The sequence below is a fragment of the Erinaceus europaeus genome, chromosome 4 (assembly GCF_950295315.1).
Source record: "Erinaceus europaeus chromosome 4, mEriEur2.1, whole genome shotgun sequence".
Lineage (NCBI taxonomy): Eukaryota > Metazoa > Chordata > Mammalia > Eulipotyphla > Erinaceidae > Erinaceus > Erinaceus europaeus.
This window is the reverse complement of record NC_080165.1, coordinates 21,532,619-21,550,576: the sequence shown is the minus strand read 5'-3', so window position 1 is coordinate 21,550,576 and position 17,958 is coordinate 21,532,619. Positions and strand designations below refer to the sequence as shown.

Sequence of the window (17,958 nt, the reverse complement as noted above, 5' to 3'; positions counted from 1 at the left end):
CCGGGCGGGCGCTGTTAAAAAGCTTTTTATGTGTGTGTGTGTTAATCACATGATTGCCGTTCACCTGTATTTCGAACAAAGACAGCTCACTGTTTCAAGGCCCCGAACAAGAGTCTGGGCACAGGGAAGAGAAGGGAGGCGGGGGGAGGAGGGTTGGCAGCGCCGGGGGTGGCGTCGAGGAAAACTGGGGGGAGATTGTCCAAGGCCAGCAAGCGAGAGAAAGAGAAAACCCTTATCAAACTCCTAATTCACTGGGCTCCGAGGCCCCAGACACACTGGCCCGATTGTCTAGCCGGTTGTGTGTGCGAGCATGTGTGTGTGTGTGTGTGTGTGTGTGTTCCGATGTCTGTACCCCACCCCCAACATGCCTTCACCTCGTGTGACTACCTCATTGTGTCCCAATGCCCACCCCCTCCACTCCCTAGGCCCAAGCTCAAGGCCTCGACTCAGACCCCCTTCCTAGCCTCCTCCAGACAGGACTGCCTTAGAGGAGGCCAGGGGCCTCACTCAGCAACAAGCTCACAGCCACACACCCCAAGGCACGTTGGGCTCCCTCTGTCCCTGCAGCAAAGAGGGAGAAGGGTCACGTCCCTGGGTGGAAAGGCCTAGTGCTGAAAAAAGATGACCCCTGGAGAGAGAAGGAAGGAGCCACCTCCCAGCAGGGAACTGGCCCAGAGGAGGGCAGCAGCAGTGAGGCAGAGTGAACAGAACCCTGTTCTGGATGAGGGGGGACTAGAACCCACCTTCTCTCTCTCTCTCTCTCTCTCTCTCACACACACACACACGCACACGCACACACACACACACACACACACACACACGTCTCTCAGGACAACATGCACCCCATGTGGAAAGAGCTAGGGCCCCAGAATGTCTTTTCCAGGGATCTGAGCACACACACCCCCAGCCCCACAGAGCATCCTGGGAACTTAAGTCCTGGCTCTTTAAGCCAGTCCACTCAGGTGAGCTGGAGGCCCCGTAGAAAGGGGACAGTGGCTGAGCTGAGGCCTGGCACTGGGTCTCTGCACTGGACAAAAGGTTGCCCAGGAGTGGACATTGCTGAGGCAAAGTGGCCAGCCTGTGTGAGGGCAGGACGTGGGCTGAGGGCTGAGGACTGGGGCCCTAGCCACGGTCAGCCTCAATGGGATGTCTCAAGTCAAAATCACAGGCCATCTGCCCTGCCATGGGCATGCCCTCCCATCCTTGCCACCTGAGGGCCAGCTTGGTGGTCCTCCCTGGGCCCAGTTTCCCCCCAGCAACAAGGTCTGCCCACCCACCTGCACCCCTAGGCTTGCTTACCTGGTGGGACAGCCCCCACTCCTCAGTCTCCCTGTCTAAGCCCAGGCCTCAACATGGGCCTGGGGCCCCAGTGCAGGAGCTGAGGTGGGGGGGCCTGGCAGAGGAGCCCTGAGTGTTGGGGATGAAGGCAAGTGCTGGAGGCTCCACCTTCTGCCCTTCCCTCCCTCCCCTCCCCCTCCCCCTCTCCCCCTCCTTCCTTCCCCAGCCCTCAGCCGCTGCTGGGAGCTCAGTCAGTCTCGGGCTGTCCGGCCAGGGTGTTTGGTGTGAGGATTCAGGCTCCCTCCACACCAGGCCGTAGCCTGAGGCTCAGGGTCTCCCAGCCCCTCCCTCCCAGCCCACCAGCGTCACCCCCCACTCCCGAGCTGGACCGCACACCTTGGGACTCGGTTTTCCACTTCCTAAGGACGAGCCCCAGACTGGAGGAGAGGTGTGAGGAGGTGAGTGAGTGCGCAGCCCAGCTGGGGGACCCTGACATCCGCCTCTGCCCCCCACCCTGCCCCTCTGGACCCTTTGGGGCAGGAGGGAGGGAAGAAGAGAGGTGAGAGAAAAGGTGGGAAATTCCAGGAGTCGGATTAGAGCAGAAGAAAGAGTCCGTTTTTCTTCCTTTTCCATCAACAAACCTCCACCCAAAAAAAGAGGTTTAAAAAAACCCAGAGTCACCCACACCAGGAGACAGTTGGGACCAGGTGGTGGGGAGCGGGAGAGGCGGGCACCCGGAGGCCACGCCAGGCGCAGGCATGTGGCCGACCTACGGCGGTGGGGTCGCGGGAGCTCCGGGCCGGGCCGAGGCGCTGGGGTCCCCGCCGCCCTGGGGGGCGCGCAGTGGGATCCTCGCCGCCCTGGGGGTGCGCAGTGGGGTTCTCGCCGCCCTGGGGGTGCGCAGTGGGGTCCCCGCCGCCCTCAGGGCCCAGGACCCCACTCCGAGCCCCCTGCTCCATCTCGCCCTCCTCCCCGTCCAGGTGGGCGTCGGAGTCTTTGCGGGGACGCCGGAGGGCCCCGGGGAGGCGGCGGCCGGGGGCGACATGGCGGAGGAACAGGACCTGTCGGAGGTGGAGCTGAGCCCGGTGGGCTCGGAGGAGCCCCGCTGCCTGTCGCCGGGGGCCGCGCCCTCTCTGGGGCCCGACGGCGGCGGCGGGGGATCGGGCCTGCGAGCCAGCCCGGGGCCTGGCGAGCTGGGCAAGGTGAAGAAGGAGCAGCAGGACGGTGAAGGGGACGACGACAAATTCCCCGTGTGCATCCGCGAAGCGGTCAGCCAGGTGCTGAGCGGCTACGACTGGACGCTGGTGCCCATGCCCGTGCGCGTCAACGGCGCCAGCAAGAGCAAGCCGCACGTCAAGCGGCCCATGAACGCCTTCATGGTGTGGGCGCAGGCGGCGCGCAGGAAGCTGGCCGACCAGTACCCGCACCTGCACAACGCCGAGCTCAGCAAGACGCTGGGCAAGCTCTGGAGGTGAGCGCCCGCCCGCCCCCACGGGCCCCGGCTGCGCTGCGGGACCCTCCTCCCGGGGACTTGGACAGGGCGGGAGGACCGGCGCCCTTCTCCAACTACCCCCTAGGGGTGGCTCCTGGAGCCTAGGAAGGCGCCCCCCACCCGGGGGCAGCGCGCTGGAGGGCGCCCCCTCGTGGTTGGAATTCTGCCGGTGGCAGGCCGCTTCCTGGGGGGGCAAAGATGGCCGGGGGCGTGGGGGGGCGGCAGCACACCGTCGCGCTTTCCCCAAGGGTGCCCCTGCACCCATTCCAATGGTTAGAGGGATGAGGAGAAGACGCTTGGGTAAGAGCCCAAGGCCTGACCTGTGTGGCAGGGAAACTGAGGCAGCCAGGTAGAGAACTGGAGGGCAGGTCAAGGAGAAATAATTCAGACAGGGGTCTCTGGGAAAGGGAAGGAGGGAGGGAGGGAATCAGTCACTGGAGGATCCCAGATTATCCCAAGTGCCTCCTGTCTCCTGGACCCCAGCCTCCTCCTTTGGACTTCTTTGCCCCCCCCCCAAAGGGGATACATGGAAAGACGTCCCCCCTCCCCACCCCCAAGCTGCCACATGAGTCTCCCTCTCTCCCAGTTGGGCGCCATCTTCCCTCACTGGGCCCCACCCAGCCGTTGAGTCACCTCCGGCTCTCCTGCCCCCAGCCCTGGCACTAAGCACCCCAACTCCAAAAACCAGGGTCCTGCCCAGGATCACCCAGAGTCCAACTTCTCTGAGACCAGTCCAAATTTCTGGGGGCCCTCTCCCACCCCATCCACCCAAGGATGAGTTCATTCTGCTCCCCTTGGGAATGTGTTGAGGAACGCAGCCCCACACACACACATGCTTCAGGAGACCTGGGTGGGTCAGAAGGACAGTAGGACTCCAGGAGATACAGGGGTCTCCCCACTAGGCTGCTAGAGACAGCCGGCAGCGCAGTCTGTCTGAGCAACAGCTGGTGAGGAGCCAGGCCCATGTTCGGCAGCTTTACAGCACCTAGCCCAGGTGAACGCGGCAGGCACCCCATCCCTCCCAGGTGTGGTCAGGAGGTTGTGGGGTGAAAGCAGAATGAGGACTGGCTAGACTTCAGGGAGTCTGGGCTCTGTCAGAGGAGCCTGTCCCCTCCAAGGCCTCTGAGAGCCAGGAGGGACTGTTGGGCACACTAGCACCCAGGCTGACCCCTCCTACCCTCTGGCCCTCAACCCCAGCCCACTGCTTGCCCCATGGGGCCTGGCCAGGGTAGGTGCTATGTGAGCCTGGGAGATCCAGTGCTGACCAGAACAGAGGTCAAAGCCAGTGCTTTGGTCCAGTCACACCCAGGCTGGTGTGTGGGTGCCCCTGGCGCTGTGGGCAGAGAACAGCAAGTAAAAGCCGGCTGGGAGGGCCCAGGGAGATGAGGCAGACAGAGGGAGTGGGCCCTGGGTACTGTCAGCTGACCACAGCTCAACCCTTGCCCCCCCCCGACCGCTCCTGAGAGTGACGGAGCTGGCTTCTCCAGCAGCTGACTGGATTTGGGGTGCCTCAGGAGGACTTGCTCCTGCACCCAGTGTCCCAGGGTGTCCCCCAGGGGCCTGCTCAGGATTCAGCCTCAGGGGCAGAAGGGTGTCCAGACAATGGCAGGGGTTGCAAGGCTATGCCAACAGGTGGCCGGGCTACCTGGGTCCTGGCATCTGGAAATGGACCGAGCAGGCCACCCCACCCCCACCAACCCCTCAGCCCACCAACTCAGGACTCCAAGCTGTTGGGAAGAGAGATGGTTAGGTAGGTGGCAGGCAGAACTGGGCAACAGAGACCCTGAAAGACAGACCTGGTTGGCTGATAGAAGTGGGGGGTAGTTGACACACCAGGGTAGGGCCCAGCTCCTAGTTGGCTGTGTTCTGAATTGTGTCAACCTTTAGTGCCTACCAGGGAGATGCTGACCTGGCCACCGGGTGCTGGGTGTTGTTAGTTGACCCACCTGGAGGGGATAGTCAGAGCTACGAGACTGAAAGTGTGGGCCACCTTGAGAGCCCCAGTAAGAGTTTCTGGTCTGAGCAGGGAACCAGCCTGCCCTCTCCTTAGGCCTGCTCTTAAAATGGAGTTGCAGACAGGCACAGGGTTTACAGTTAGTACTGTGAGTGACGGCAGAGGGGGAGGACAGTGCTGAGTGACCCCCACTCCCCACCCCCATCGAGATGAGATGTGAGGCTGGTTTATGTGCGGGAGTAGAGTGGGTCTGGCATTAGAGCCCAAAAAGAGCTTGAACCCGCAGCCTCTTACCCTCTTCCCTTGTTTTCTCCTAGTAGACAAACAAGCAGCCCCAAGCACAGTGAGCCAAGCTGGTGCTGGGGCTGGCAGGGGTGAGCCTATCGCGCACCAGGTTAGACTGAGTTAGCTAGGGTGGAGTCAGGGCTGCCTCTGGACCTTGGGTTAGCTTTCTGTGCAGATTGAGGTGCTACTGCAAGTCAGCTTAGATCAGCAGTGGGGTGCAGTGCTGGAATCCCCTCTCCACTGGGCTGTGCCCTTCCTCTGCAGCCCCTGGCATTTTCAGACTCACACGTGGCTGCCAGCTGGGCAGAGGAAGGGACGCTGCCGTGTGGGTGAGCTTAGTGTCGCCAGGCATTCGGGCCTGGCAGGCTGTGGCCTCATGCTGCCCTTCCTCCAGCAGTTTCCCACACCTTGGGTGCCTGCCCCACCCACCCCTTAGTCCACCAGGGGCATGTGGGGAAGAAGCCTAGGGTCTTCCTTCTGTCCCCCAGCAGAAGGGGCCTTTGGAGAAAGCTGGACTGGGGGTTGGGGGATGGCATGGGGCCATGGAAGAGCTAAGCTGCAGAAGAATGCTGCTGCCAGCAAGGAGGTGCCTGGTGTGACCACCCCCATCCTGAGCCCCGGCCTTGGCCCTCTGCTGATGGAAGCAGGGGTGGGGGTGGGGGGTCAGTAAGAGACAGAGGGACAGAGCTGCCCCAAAGAGCCCCTTATGTCTAAGATTACTTCCCTTCCACACCCTCTACAAGGTGCCCCATCCTGCCTTCCTCACCCGGGGCAGCCAAGCTTACACACACACAGACACACACACACACACACACACACACGCACACGCACACACACACACAGCCGAGGCTGAGGCTGGAGCTAGGTGGCCAGAGCTGGTGGCCAGAGACAGCCTGCAGTCATTTGATCTGGCCCTGCCAAGACAGCCCAAGCTTTTTCTTCTCCTTCTTCTTTTTAATCTTTATTTATTTATTGGATAGAGGCAGCCAGAAATCAACAGGGAAAGGGGGGTGATAGGAAGGGAGAGATACAGAGAGACAACTGCAGCCCTGCTTCACTACTCGCAAAGCTTTCCCCCTGTAGGTGGGGACCAGGGGATTGAACCTAGGTCCTTGTGCACTCTAACATGTGCACTCAACCAGGTGCACCACCACCCAGGCCCCCACCCCAGACTTTTTTCAGAACAGCTTCAAGTGATCATTTTTTTTTATTTTTAAAAATATTTATTTATTTCCTTTTGTTGCCCTTGTTGTTTTATTGTTGTAGTTATTATTGTTGTTGTTACTGATGTTGTCGTTGCTGGACAGGACAGAGAAAGATGGAGAGAGGAAGGAAAGACAGAGAAGGGGAGAGACAGACACCTGCAGACCTGCTTCACTGCTTGTGAAGTGACTCCCCTGCAGGTGGGGAGCCGGGGTCTCGAACTGGGATCCTTATGCCGGTCCTTGCACTTTGCTCCATGTGCGCTTATCCCACTGCGCTACCGCCCAACTCCCATTCAAGTGCTTTTTTTTTTTTTTCTGTCTCCAGGGTTATTGCTGGGGCTCAGTGCCTGCACCATGAATCCACTGCTCCTGGAGGCCATTTTTTTCCCCTTTTGTTGCCCTTGTTGTAACCTTGTTGTGGTTATTATTGTTGTTGTTGATGTCATTCGTTGTTGGATAGGACAGAGAGAAATCGAGAGAGGAGGGGAAGACAGAGAGGGGGAGAGAAAGATAAACACCTGCAGACCTGCTTCACTGCCTGTGAATCGACTCCCCTGCAGGTGGGGAGCCGGGGGCTTGAACCTGGATCCTTACGCTGGTCCTTGCACTTTGTGCCACATGCGCTTAACCCGCTGCGCTACTGCCCGACCCCCTCAAGTGCTAATTTTTAAGGTGCTGATATTTCCCACAAGTGATGTTATAAATATCCAAATGACTGTGGGCCAGGGGGAAAAAGTTCCCCATGTCTCGCTGTAGGGCTTCATTCATCAGCAGGTCTCTAAGGGCTCAGAGAGGGTCTGCTGGCCCCTGTGCCAAGCTGTGGAAGAGCCCAGCTTCCTCTACCCTCTGGCACCCCCAGCAAGGGGACTTGAAGTCCCTCGGGAGGCAGTGACCACACAGTGAAAAGCACTCACAGCCTGCCCTCTAGCCCACACACCTGAACTTCCAGATCAGTATTCCAGAGGGGCCTCTGAGGTCCCCCAGAGCATCTGAATAGTTCTCATAGTTGGGAGGCAGCTCAGCATTAGAAACAGAACTTGCATCTGTGAGGCCACAGGTTCAATGCCAGAGTGGCACTGCATTCTCTCTCACTCTCTTTTTACCTTCTCTCTCCCCCTCTGTTTGTCTTGCTCTTTATATAAATAAATAGACAGATTTGTTTTATTTCCCCTTTTGTTGCCCTTGTTGTTTTTCATGGTTGTTGTAGTTATTATTGTTGTAGTTCTTGATGTTGTTGTTGGATAGGACAGAGAGAAATGGAGAGAGGAGGGGAAGACAGAGAGCGGGAGAGAAAGACAGACACCTGCAGACCTGCCTCACCGCCTGTGAAGCGACTCCCCTGTAGGTGGGGAGCCGGGGGCTTGAACCCGGGTCCTTGCGCTTTGCGCCAAGTGCACTTAACCCACTGCACGACTGCCCGACTCCCAAATAGACAGATTTTTATTAAAGGGAAAATCAGCAGAGCTGGGTGGTTGAACACACACATCACCGTGTGCAAGGACCCAGGTTCGAGCCCTGGCTCCCCGTCTGCAGGGGTGACACTTCACAAACCGTGAAGCAGGGCTGTAGGTGTCTTTTTCTCTCCCTCTCTTCTTCCCCCTACTCTTTCAAATTCTCTCTGTCCTGTCAAATAAAATAGAAAAAAAAAAGAAAAAGAAAGAAGGGAGAAATGGCCAGCAAGAGGTCTGTAGTGCTGGCACCAAGTCCCAGTGATAACTCTGGTGGCAAAAGAAAAAAAGAAAAGAAAAGAAAAAATTAGGATCCAAAAGATAGCTGAAGCTTGTGGAACACACACTTTACCATGTGCAAGGACCTCCATTTGAGCCCGCAGTACCACACTGGAGCACCCGCATGGGGAAGCTTCATGAATGGTGGGGTGATGCTATGATATCTCTCCTCTCTCCCTCTGTCTCTATCTGAAACTTTTTGAAAGGGAAGGGGAAATTCAAGGACTGGCTACATAGCTCCCTTGGAGAGCACACTGCTTTGCCATGTGTGTGATCCAGATTAGTGGTGCCCACTGCTTTAAAGAAAGCTGTCGTGTTATGGACTGTGTGTGTGTGTGTGTGTGCGTGTGTGTGAAAGGAAGAGAGAAAGGGAGGGGTTAAGGGAGGGATACAGGGAGGAAGGGAAGCGAAAGAAAGGGAAGAGAGAGCAATTCCACAAGTGGTGGGATCACGCAAGTACAAAGCTCAGCTAGTGATGATGATGATGATGAACTATGATGATGATGGCAGTAGCATATTTCTCAAGGCACCTGCCTTCAGCCTCAGGCCCCACGCAGAGCACCTCACCTCACTGCCCCAGCCTGTCCCCTCCCCAGTAAAGTGGGGACTTGCCCACGTTCTCTAGAAGAAAGTAGGACTCAGAGAGGTGGCTCGCCCGTGACCACACAGCTGTAAGTAACAGGACCTAGGCTCCCCACCATGTTCTTCTCTACTGCACACCTCCAGTGCCGATGTTCACCCCCCAGCCAGGCAGCCAGCTCGCCGCACAATCAGCTCTGGTGAGGCTGCTTCCCCCTTTCCTCAAGCTCACACCTGCACCTCCTGACTCCATCTGCAGGGCCTGGTCCCTCTCTCACACCCAGCCCCGCACATCCCCGGATATTTGGGGCAGAAAGCATAGCCCGAGGCCAGGGTTCCTGGGAGCTGACATCTTCCCACCCACAAACCAAAGGGTCCCCACCCACATCCCGCACCCTGGGTCCCCCAGACACTCAGACAGGGCCCCCGCGGCTGTTGTGTGCAGGCTGCTGAATGAGAGCGACAAGCGCCCCTTCATCGAGGAGGCCGAGCGGCTGCGCATGCAACACAAGAAGGACCACCCCGACTATAAGTACCAGCCTCGGCGGCGGAAGAATGGGAAGGCGGCCCAAGGCGAGGCGGAGTGCCCGGGGGCGGAGGCCGAACAGGGTGGCACCGCTGCCATCCAGGCGCACTACAAGAGCGCCCACCTGGACCACCGGCACCCCGGAGAGGGCTCCCCAATGTCAGATGGAAACCCAGAGCACCCCTCAGGTAAGTGCTGGGCTGGTGGCTGCAGGAGGAGGGGTCCTGGCCAGGGCAGAAGTGGAAGCTGGACAGCATGACCGGGGCTCAGAAGGGCTTGGCCTGAGGTGAAGGGGACCAGAGGGAACTGAGGGTGAGGGGGGACTCAGGAGCTGGGGGGGGGGGGTGTGACCAGAGGTCGGGGGCTGGTTAAGGAGGCCTGGGGGCTGAGGGAGCAGTTACAACAAGAAAGCAGGCACAGGATGCCGTGAGGATGGAGGAGAGGTGGCCACCACTGCCTGAGAGGCCGGGCCGAGGGCTTCTTTGTCCATCTCATTGCATTAGTTGAGCCCCTGCGGCTGGCCAGATACCCAGCTCCCCTCTGTGTGTTGGCTCATCTGATTGTGCCCAGCTGTGGTGAGCTGGCTGGGCTGCTGGGGCTCAGAGCTCGGCCCGCAGGTCGTTACTGTCATCCCGTGGATAAGAAACTGAAAGGGAATTGCCACTCAGCTAGAGTCAGAGCCCACACTCCTGCCTGACCCGCAGCTGCCCCGTGTGGACCGAGAGGCATGGAGCCAGCATGTGGCAGGTTCCAGTGAGCAGGGCTGTCTCAGAAGACAAGGTTTAAGCAGCAGACTTTCATGCCTGAGGCTCTGCGGTCCCTGGTTCAGTCCCTAATACCTCCAGACTCCAGAGCTGCACGTGCAGTGCTCTGATTTTAGAAAATAAATAAATAAGACAATAGAGCAGATGCTGAGGGTACAAAGCAGAAGCCCCCGGGGCCTAAGAGTCCCAGGACGGGCACAGCCGAGCTGAGTACAGGTAGACACAGGTGCACCCGAAGCCTGGGGCCACCTGGAGGGGCATGGCCTCTGTGGAGGAGTCACCCACCCACCCATCCACCCATCCATACAGATAAGACTGCCAAAGTCTGCAGTCAGGGAAGGATTCCAGGAGGAGGCAGTATCTGCTTGGTAGTGTGTTTTACTGACATGGAAACTGGCTAAGAGCAGACAGACTGTATAACCTCCTATCTTAGACAACCGGCAATAGTCAGATGCAAACCACAACATCCAGAGCACTGGCGCTCGGCACTGGCTCCCGAGTGGGCGCAGGAGAGCACTGGCCGCCCTCAAGGAGCAGCTGGTCTCTGAGACCACAGCTGTGTTCATTCTCTGATGGGACCTGCAGCCCAGCCATCCCTCAGGGACAGAGAGACAGGGAAGTATACACATGTACACACATGCACACACATGTGCCCAGAACAACTGCTTCAGAATGGCCGTGTAGGTGTGGAATCTCCCCTGAGACCATGACCTTGTGAAGACAAGGTCAAGCCTTCTGGGTTAACGCAGGAATGAGAAAGTGAGCAAAGTAAAGGAACAGCCAAGGGCAAGGCAGCATGTCAGTGCTCCCCAGAATGAGAGGAGGGGCCAGGGCAGGGCCACTGGAAGGCACTTGTCTGCCCTTGGGATTGAGGGCCAGGTGAAGTGGAGGGGACACAGGAGGCAGCACAAGTGAGGGGCCGCACAGGTCCAGTGTCAGCAGGAAGCCTGCACGGAGGCCTGGAAGAGGAGACCTGAGCACCTTGGGGGTCAGCAGCTCACTGAAAGGCAAACTCGCCACTAGGAAGGGACTTTTTTTAAATTGCCACTAGGATTATTGCTAGGGTTCGATACCTATACAGCAAATCCACCACTCCTGGTGACTATCGCTTCCTTTATTTTTTTCCTTTTCTTTTGATCTTTTTTGTTGCTGCTATTTATGTTTTTTAATATTTATTTATTCACTTTTGTTGCCCGTGTTCTTTTATTTTTGTAGTTATTGTTGTTGTTGATGTCGTCGTTGTTGGATAGGACATAGAGAAATCAAGAGAGATGGGGAAGACGGGGAGAGAAAGATAAGACACCTGCAGACTTGCTTCACCGCTTGTGAAGCAACTCGCCTGCAGGTGGGGAGCCAGGGCTCAAACCAGGATCCTTTCACCGGTCCTTGCACTTTGTGCCACCTGCACTTAACCCATTGTGCTACTGCCCAACTCACTTATTTTTAACCAGAGCACTGCTCAGCTGTGGCTTATGATGGTGTAGAAGATTAAACCTGGGACTTTATAGCTTCAAGCATGAGGGTCTTTTTGAATAACCATTATACTATCTACTCTCAACGTTTTTTGAAGTTTCTTGTTTTTAATTATCTTTATTTATCGGATAATCAAAAATTAAAAGGAGGAGGGGAGATAGAGAGACAGAGAGACACCTGCAGACCTTCTTCACCATTCGCAAAGCTTTCCCCCTACAGGTGGGGACCAGGGGCTCAAACCTGGGTCCTTGTGCACTGTAACATGCTCGCAACCAGGTGTGCCACCACCTGGCCCCAACTTCTTTTATACAGACAAACTGAGAAAGGGAGAGTAGATAGAGTGAGTGAGGGAGAGAGAGAAAGAGAGAGAGAGGAACCTGAAACACTCATGAAGCTTCCCCTCTGCAGGTGGGGACTAGGGGCTAGAACCGAGGCCCTTGGGCACGATAATATGTGAGCTTGATTGGGTGCACCACCGCCAGATCCCTGAAAAAGGATTTTTCTAAGTGAGCCTCTCCAGGCAGCAGGTGACAGATATAGAGCAGCCCAATCTGAGAGGGAGGCAGGACCCCTCCCAAAGGCTAGAGGTGTTTGTAAACACCTGGAGACCTGCCCATACCATGGCGTGCTAAAATGCCCCTGCCTGCTGAGACGTGGGGCACCGAGGGGCACGCAGTGGTCAGCCTTGGACATCTTGGCTGCAGGCAACAACCTGGATCTCATGGCCCCCTCCTTTCGTGTCTCCCCGCCACCCAGGCCAGAGCCATGGCCCGCCCACCCCTCCAACCACCCCAAAGACAGACCTGCAGGCGGGCAAGGCGGACCTCAAAAGGGACGGCCGCTCGCTGGGGGAGGGCGGGAAGCCACACATCGACTTTGGCAACGTGGACATCGGGGAGATCAGCCACGAGGTGATGTCCAACATGGAGACCTTCGACGTGGCCGAATTGGACCAGTACCTGCCGCCCAACGGGCATCCAGGCCATGTGGGCAGCTACTCGGCGGCTGGCTACGGGCTGGGCAGCGCCCTGGCTGTGGCCAGCGGACACTCCGCCTGGATCTCCAAGCCGCCGGGTGTGGCTCTGCCCACGGTCTCACCACCCGGCGTGGACGCCAAGGCCCAGGTGAAGACAGAGTCGGCAGGGCCTCAAGGGGCCCCGCACTACGCCGACCAGCCATCCACCTCACAGATCGCCTACACCTCCCTGAGCCTGCCCCACTACGGCTCGGCCTTCCCCTCCATCTCCCGCCCCCAGTTTGACTACTCTGACCATCAGTCCTCGGGACCCTACTACGGCCACTCAGGCCAAGCCTCGGGCCTCTACTCGGCCTTCTCTTACATGGGGCCCTCGCAGAGGCCCCTCTACACCGCCATCTCTGACCCCAGCCCCTCTGGGCCCCAGTCCCACAGCCCCACACACTGGGAGCAGCCAGTTTATACGACACTATCCCGGCCTTAAGGATTGGGGGCTGTTGCTGCCACCCCCAGCAGGCACCTCCCTCTGGGCAGCGTGCCCTGCCCCCAGCCTTCGTGCCCCATTTCTTGCCCGCCTCCAGCCTGGCACGGCTGTGGAAATGACTGCAAAGGCTGGCAGCTGGGGTCAGGCTTCCTGTCTGGTTCCTGCCCTTGATGACCCCTCCCTGCCCCCCTGGGGGCTCCTAGGCTTGGCAGGGAGGACAAGGATGTTGCTTTTGCCCCCAGACTGAAAGACAAGGGGCTGCCCTTCCCTCTCCCTGCCCCTGGGAATGATCCTCCATCCCAAGACCTGAGAAGGACCCATATGCCCTCCTTTTGGGAGTGAGAGGAAGCCGCCAGGGTGGACGGGAAGCGGAGGCATGGCCACTCCACGCCCGTGTCCCCTCTCAAGGAAGAGGAGGGTCTGACCTGACCTGTGCCCCCTTCACTGCTGGCCCCAGAATAGGCCTGACTGACCCTGAGGACAGTTATGAACATCCTAGGGACAGTGGGAAATTGGGGAGTGGGGGCAGCAGTGGGAGAGGTCTCCTCACCCCCCCCTCAGTGTCCCCAACCTGCAAGATACAGGAATTGGCACAAAGGCCCCTGGCTCCAGTTCCATGCCAACCACCTTATTCTTTGCTCTTTGAGAAAAAGAGCCACCCCTCCACCCTGCCCCTAGTCCTCATTCACCACAGCCTCCTGGACCCTGAGAAGAGGAGCAAGGGATCCAGGCAAGGGCCCAGAGACAATTCTAGAGCCTTCCTCAGCTCCCCACCCATGCCCTTTCCCCTCTCCAAGCTCTGTGGCCCCTGCCTTCTGCCCCAACTCCTGGGCCTCCCAGAGAGTTCTAGCTGCCCCTACCCAACCCTCTGCGCCAGAAGGTGCAGGGCCCAGCTGCCAGGAAACAGGCAGTGGGTTACACTACTCCTGACATGTACATGCTGCCCCTGCCCCTGCCCCTGCCCCCCACCGTGGTATCTGAATAAAGTATGTAGCCCTGTCTGCCCCGCCCTCCTGTCCTACAGTCCTCACCGTCCACATGTAACTCATTGCTGCCCCTCTTATTTATCTTCGTAGCTCCCTCTCCCCTGCCTCCTCCTAGGAACTCCAGCCCCTATTAACTCTGCATTAAGCCTTCTACATAATAAAATTAAAGGTTCCATTTACCTACCCAGTAGGTCTCTTGGTCTCTCATCCCTGTGCTACTTCCTTGCATACTTTCTGGCACTGATGAGGGGTGGACGGCACAAGAGGGCTAATCCAGAGGCCTCTTCCCTGCCCTGGGGTTGGTGGGGAGCATGCAGGGGGCAGCTGGCCTCTCTGTGAGCTTGGCCCATGCTCAGTGCTCATGACCAAGCTTGGGCCCACACTGGCACAGGCTGAGACTCAGCAAAAGCACCTTACAGACTGTTCCTTTGCTAGCACAGCAGGAAGGGACTGGTAAAAGAATTCCAGGGACAGGAACAGGCATTTTGTTGTTTGGAACCAGCAGGCCTGGTCCTTTTCCGGAGATGCAGATGGGCTTCTCCGTACCCCTCCACTGGGCCTTCCGTTAACACACAGACACACACAGACGCACGCACACACACACACACATCTCCCGTGCTTTCAGAGCAGAATTCCAGCCCCGCTTGGAAGTCAGAAGCCACTCCCACTAAAGGATGGCACTGTCACAGTGACTCATCAGCATAGGGCTCTATGCTCTGTGTCCAAATCACACCCAGCTCAGTGCCAGTTCAGCTGCCTCATGCTCAGTGCTCTGGTCTAATGCTGTGCTGTCCCTCAGCCCCCGCAACCTTGGTGTGGTCATTGTCCCAGTCTTCCAGAGAGATGGCTGCTAAGAGTGATGGGACCAGAATTCAAACAACAAGGGCAACAAAAGGAAATAAGTAAATTTAAAAACATTAAAAAAAAAAAAAGAGAGAGACCAAAACTTTCTTCAGTGGAGTGGGGGCCAGACTCAAACCTGGGCTGTGCAGAGGGCAAAGCAGCGCACTAGCCGAGTGTTTCACCAGCCCTACTTGCACTTTCAGTCAGGCAATAGTCCAATGCTGGATCCCTGATCCCTGACTTCCTGTCTGTGGCCCCCAGCCGCTATCCTGGGGTTGGGTGGGGAGTGCCAGAACCTCGCCCCCCATCCTGTGTCTTGTTCAGGCCTCCCAACTTCCGGCTCCTTGAAGCCTGGTGCTAAGTGCAGTCCCCAGATGGTACCCCCTGCACATCAGAGCGTCCATCTGCATGTAAGCTAGCCTGCCCTTTGGCTTGGCTTTGTTGGAGATAAGTGATTTCACCGCCCCCCCCCCCAGCTCCTCACCTGCAGAGGGGGTGCCTCACAAGCCATAAAGTAAGTCTGCAGGTGTCTCCCTATCTCCCCTCCCCTCTGTTTCTCTCTGTCCTATCAAAAAAAAAAAAAAAAAAAAAAGAGCAGTGGATTTGTAGTACAGGCTCCAAGCCCAGCAACAACCCTGGAGGAAAAGAGAGAAGTGTGTGATTTCTTTTTTACAGAAAATGTATAATTCCACACCAGAGCTCTGTGTCTCCATTCCTCCCCGGTGGAAACTGCAGTGAATCTCCCAAGGTTACAGATATGGGTTGACTATTATTTTTACAACTACCTATCTATCTCCCTGTTTCCCCCATTTTTTTGTATAGTCTTCTCTTCCATTTTAAATCACAGCTACACATACTACTACTTCTGAATCTCTTTCCTTTTTTCCCTCTTCTCTGGGTCCTGATGGAACTGGAATTCAGAGCCCTCTACTCATCTTACCCTAACATTTCTCCCCCTCTGGAAGTGTGGACCAATATTCTTTCTGGAGCACAGAAGGTAGGTCTAATTTCTGCAATTGTTTCTCTGCTGGACATGGCCATTGGCAGGTCATCCCATACCCCCAGCCTGTTTCTATCTCTCCCTAGTGCACAATGACCTCCCTCCCAGGGTTATGACAGGGACTTGGTGCCTACATGATGACTACTGCAGTTTCAGTTTTGTTTCTTTTTTCTTTTGTGATGGTAAGAAATGGTGAGGGGAGTGAGAGGGAAAGACACCTACAGCACTGTTCCACAGCTCACGAAGCCTCCCTCCTGCAGGTAGGCTTTGAACCTGGTCCTCTCACATGCTAACATGTGTACTCTACTGGGTGTGCACGGCCCTTTCCATTCAAGTTGACGGTGACAAATGGATGGAGCCTCACACATGTGCTTTTGTCACTGAGCCACCTCCCGCCCAATCTGTTTAACGGAGAGCAGAGCACTGCCGCTGCCACCATGCCTGGAGTTCTGTCACCCTTCCTGTGGCACCAGGGGCTGGACGCAGAGGCTCACGTTGTAAGACATTTCTGCCACTAAGACCTCATGTGAATTCTGGATCCACCTAACTGTATCATAATCAGGTGTGAACTTCTGTACAGTGCTGGCACAGACCGATGCCTGCTGCCATCAAGGTCGACTGCACCTGTGGCATTCCTCCAGCCTTTTTTTTTTTGACACCAGGGTTATGGCTGAGGCGTGGTGCTAGCATTATAAATCCACCACTCTCAGCAGCCATTTTCCTCTCCCTCCCCCCACTTCTATTTTAGTTGGTAGGAGAGAAATTGAGAGGGGAGGGGGAAGAAGAGGGGGGGCCTGGGTGGTGGTGAACCTGGTTAAGGTTCCTAGTACTGGGTAGTGCTGGGTAGTGCTGGGTAGTGCTGGGTTGTACTGGGTAGTGCTGGGTAGTGCTGGGTAGTACTGGGTAGTACTGGGTAGTGCTGGTAGTACTGGGTAGTGCTGGGTAGTGCTGGGTAGTGCTGGGTAGTACTGGGTAGTGCTGGGTAGTGCTGGGTAGTGCTGGGTAGTGCTGGTAGTGCTGGGTAGTGCTGGTAGTGCTGGGTAGTGCTGGGTAGTGCTGGGTAGTGCTGGTAGTGCTGGGTAGTGCTGGGTAGTGCTGGTAGTGCTGGTAGTGCTGGGTAGTGCTGGGTAGTGCTGGTAGTGCTGGGTAGTGCTGGGTAGTGCTGGTAGTGCTGGGTAGTGCTGGGTAGTGCTGGGTAGTGCTGGTAGTACTAGGTAGTGCTGGGTAGTGCTGGTAGTGCTGGGTAGTGCTGGGTAGTGCTGGGTAGTGCTGGGTAGTGCTGGTAGTGCTGGGTCCGGACCCCTCCTTGCTCTCCTCCTGCAGCAGGGACACTTCATGAGCGATAAAACAGGTCTGCAGGTATCCTGTCTTTCTCTCTCCCTTTTATAAAAGATTTTATTTATTAATGAGAAAGATAGGAGAAAGAACCAGACATCACTCTGGTACATGTGCTGCCAGGGATTGAACTCGGGACCTCCTGCTTGACTGTCCAGTGCTTTATCCACTGCAACATCTCCAGAACCACTTTTTCCCCATCTCCCCCTCCTTTCAATTTCTGTTCTACTGAATAATAATTTAAAAAATAGAAGGAAAAAATGGCTGCCAGGGAGTGGTGGACTTATCAAGCCCAGAAATAACCCTAGAGGCAAAGAGAGAGACCTGCAAACCTGCTTCACCACTCCTAAATCATCGCCCTTGCAGGTGGGGAGCCAGGGTTCAAACCCAGATGTTTGTGTATGGTAATGTGTGCACTCAACTCAGTGTGCCACTGCCTGGGCCCTCCTCCAAACTTCAAGACACATTAACACTGAAAAAAAGTAGTGGGGGGGGGGGGCGCTGGTGCACCTGGTTAAGCACATACAGTACTATGTGCAAGGACCCAGGTTCCAGACCCAGTTCCCCATCTGCAGGGGAATACTTCACAAGTAGTAAAGGAGGTCTGCAGTTCTCTCTCTCTCTCTCTCTCTTTCCCTCTCCCCTCTCAATTTCTGTCCTATTAAATAATATGGAAAGAAAAAAAAAAGGAAAAAAATGGCCACCAGGAGCCATAGATTCTTAAGAGCTGGCAGTGAGCACCATCAATGATCCTTGAGACACAAAAAAAAAGGGGGGGGGGGAAGGGGGTAAATTTGGTGAGATTATTCTTAGAAACCCTTGCTAGCTTCTGGATCTCTACTTTATTGTCTTTAAATATGAAATAACCAATCTAGAGTTTTGTTAAGGATCAGCTAGTCCTAGCCTTATATGCTTGAAATTTTTTACAACCCACTCACTCTATCACAAAGCAGGACACTGGTCCCTTTCCAGACTGTTCTCTGCTCTCCTCTAGGGGAGACTGTGGGTGGTGGGTGGGGGGATTGACTATATCAAGATGAAACCACTGCTC

The 17,958-nt window shown here is 56.5% G+C and overlaps 1 protein-coding gene across 1 annotated transcript; it reads left to right on the top strand.

The window, feature by feature from the left end:
* The first annotated feature begins 1,531 nt into the window (after positions 1-1,531).
* Positions 1,532-13,914, top strand: SOX10 (SRY-box transcription factor 10). Its single transcript, XM_007519327.3, has 4 exons — positions 1,532-1,736; positions 2,259-2,749; positions 8,966-9,234; positions 12,040-13,914. Exons 2-4 carry the CDS (start codon positions 2,322-2,324, stop codon positions 12,741-12,743), a joined length of 1,401 nt encoding a protein of 466 aa, XP_007519389.1. The 5' UTR covers positions 1,532-1,736; positions 2,259-2,321; the 3' UTR covers positions 12,744-13,914.
* Positions 13,915-17,958: the final 4,044 nt, after the last annotated feature.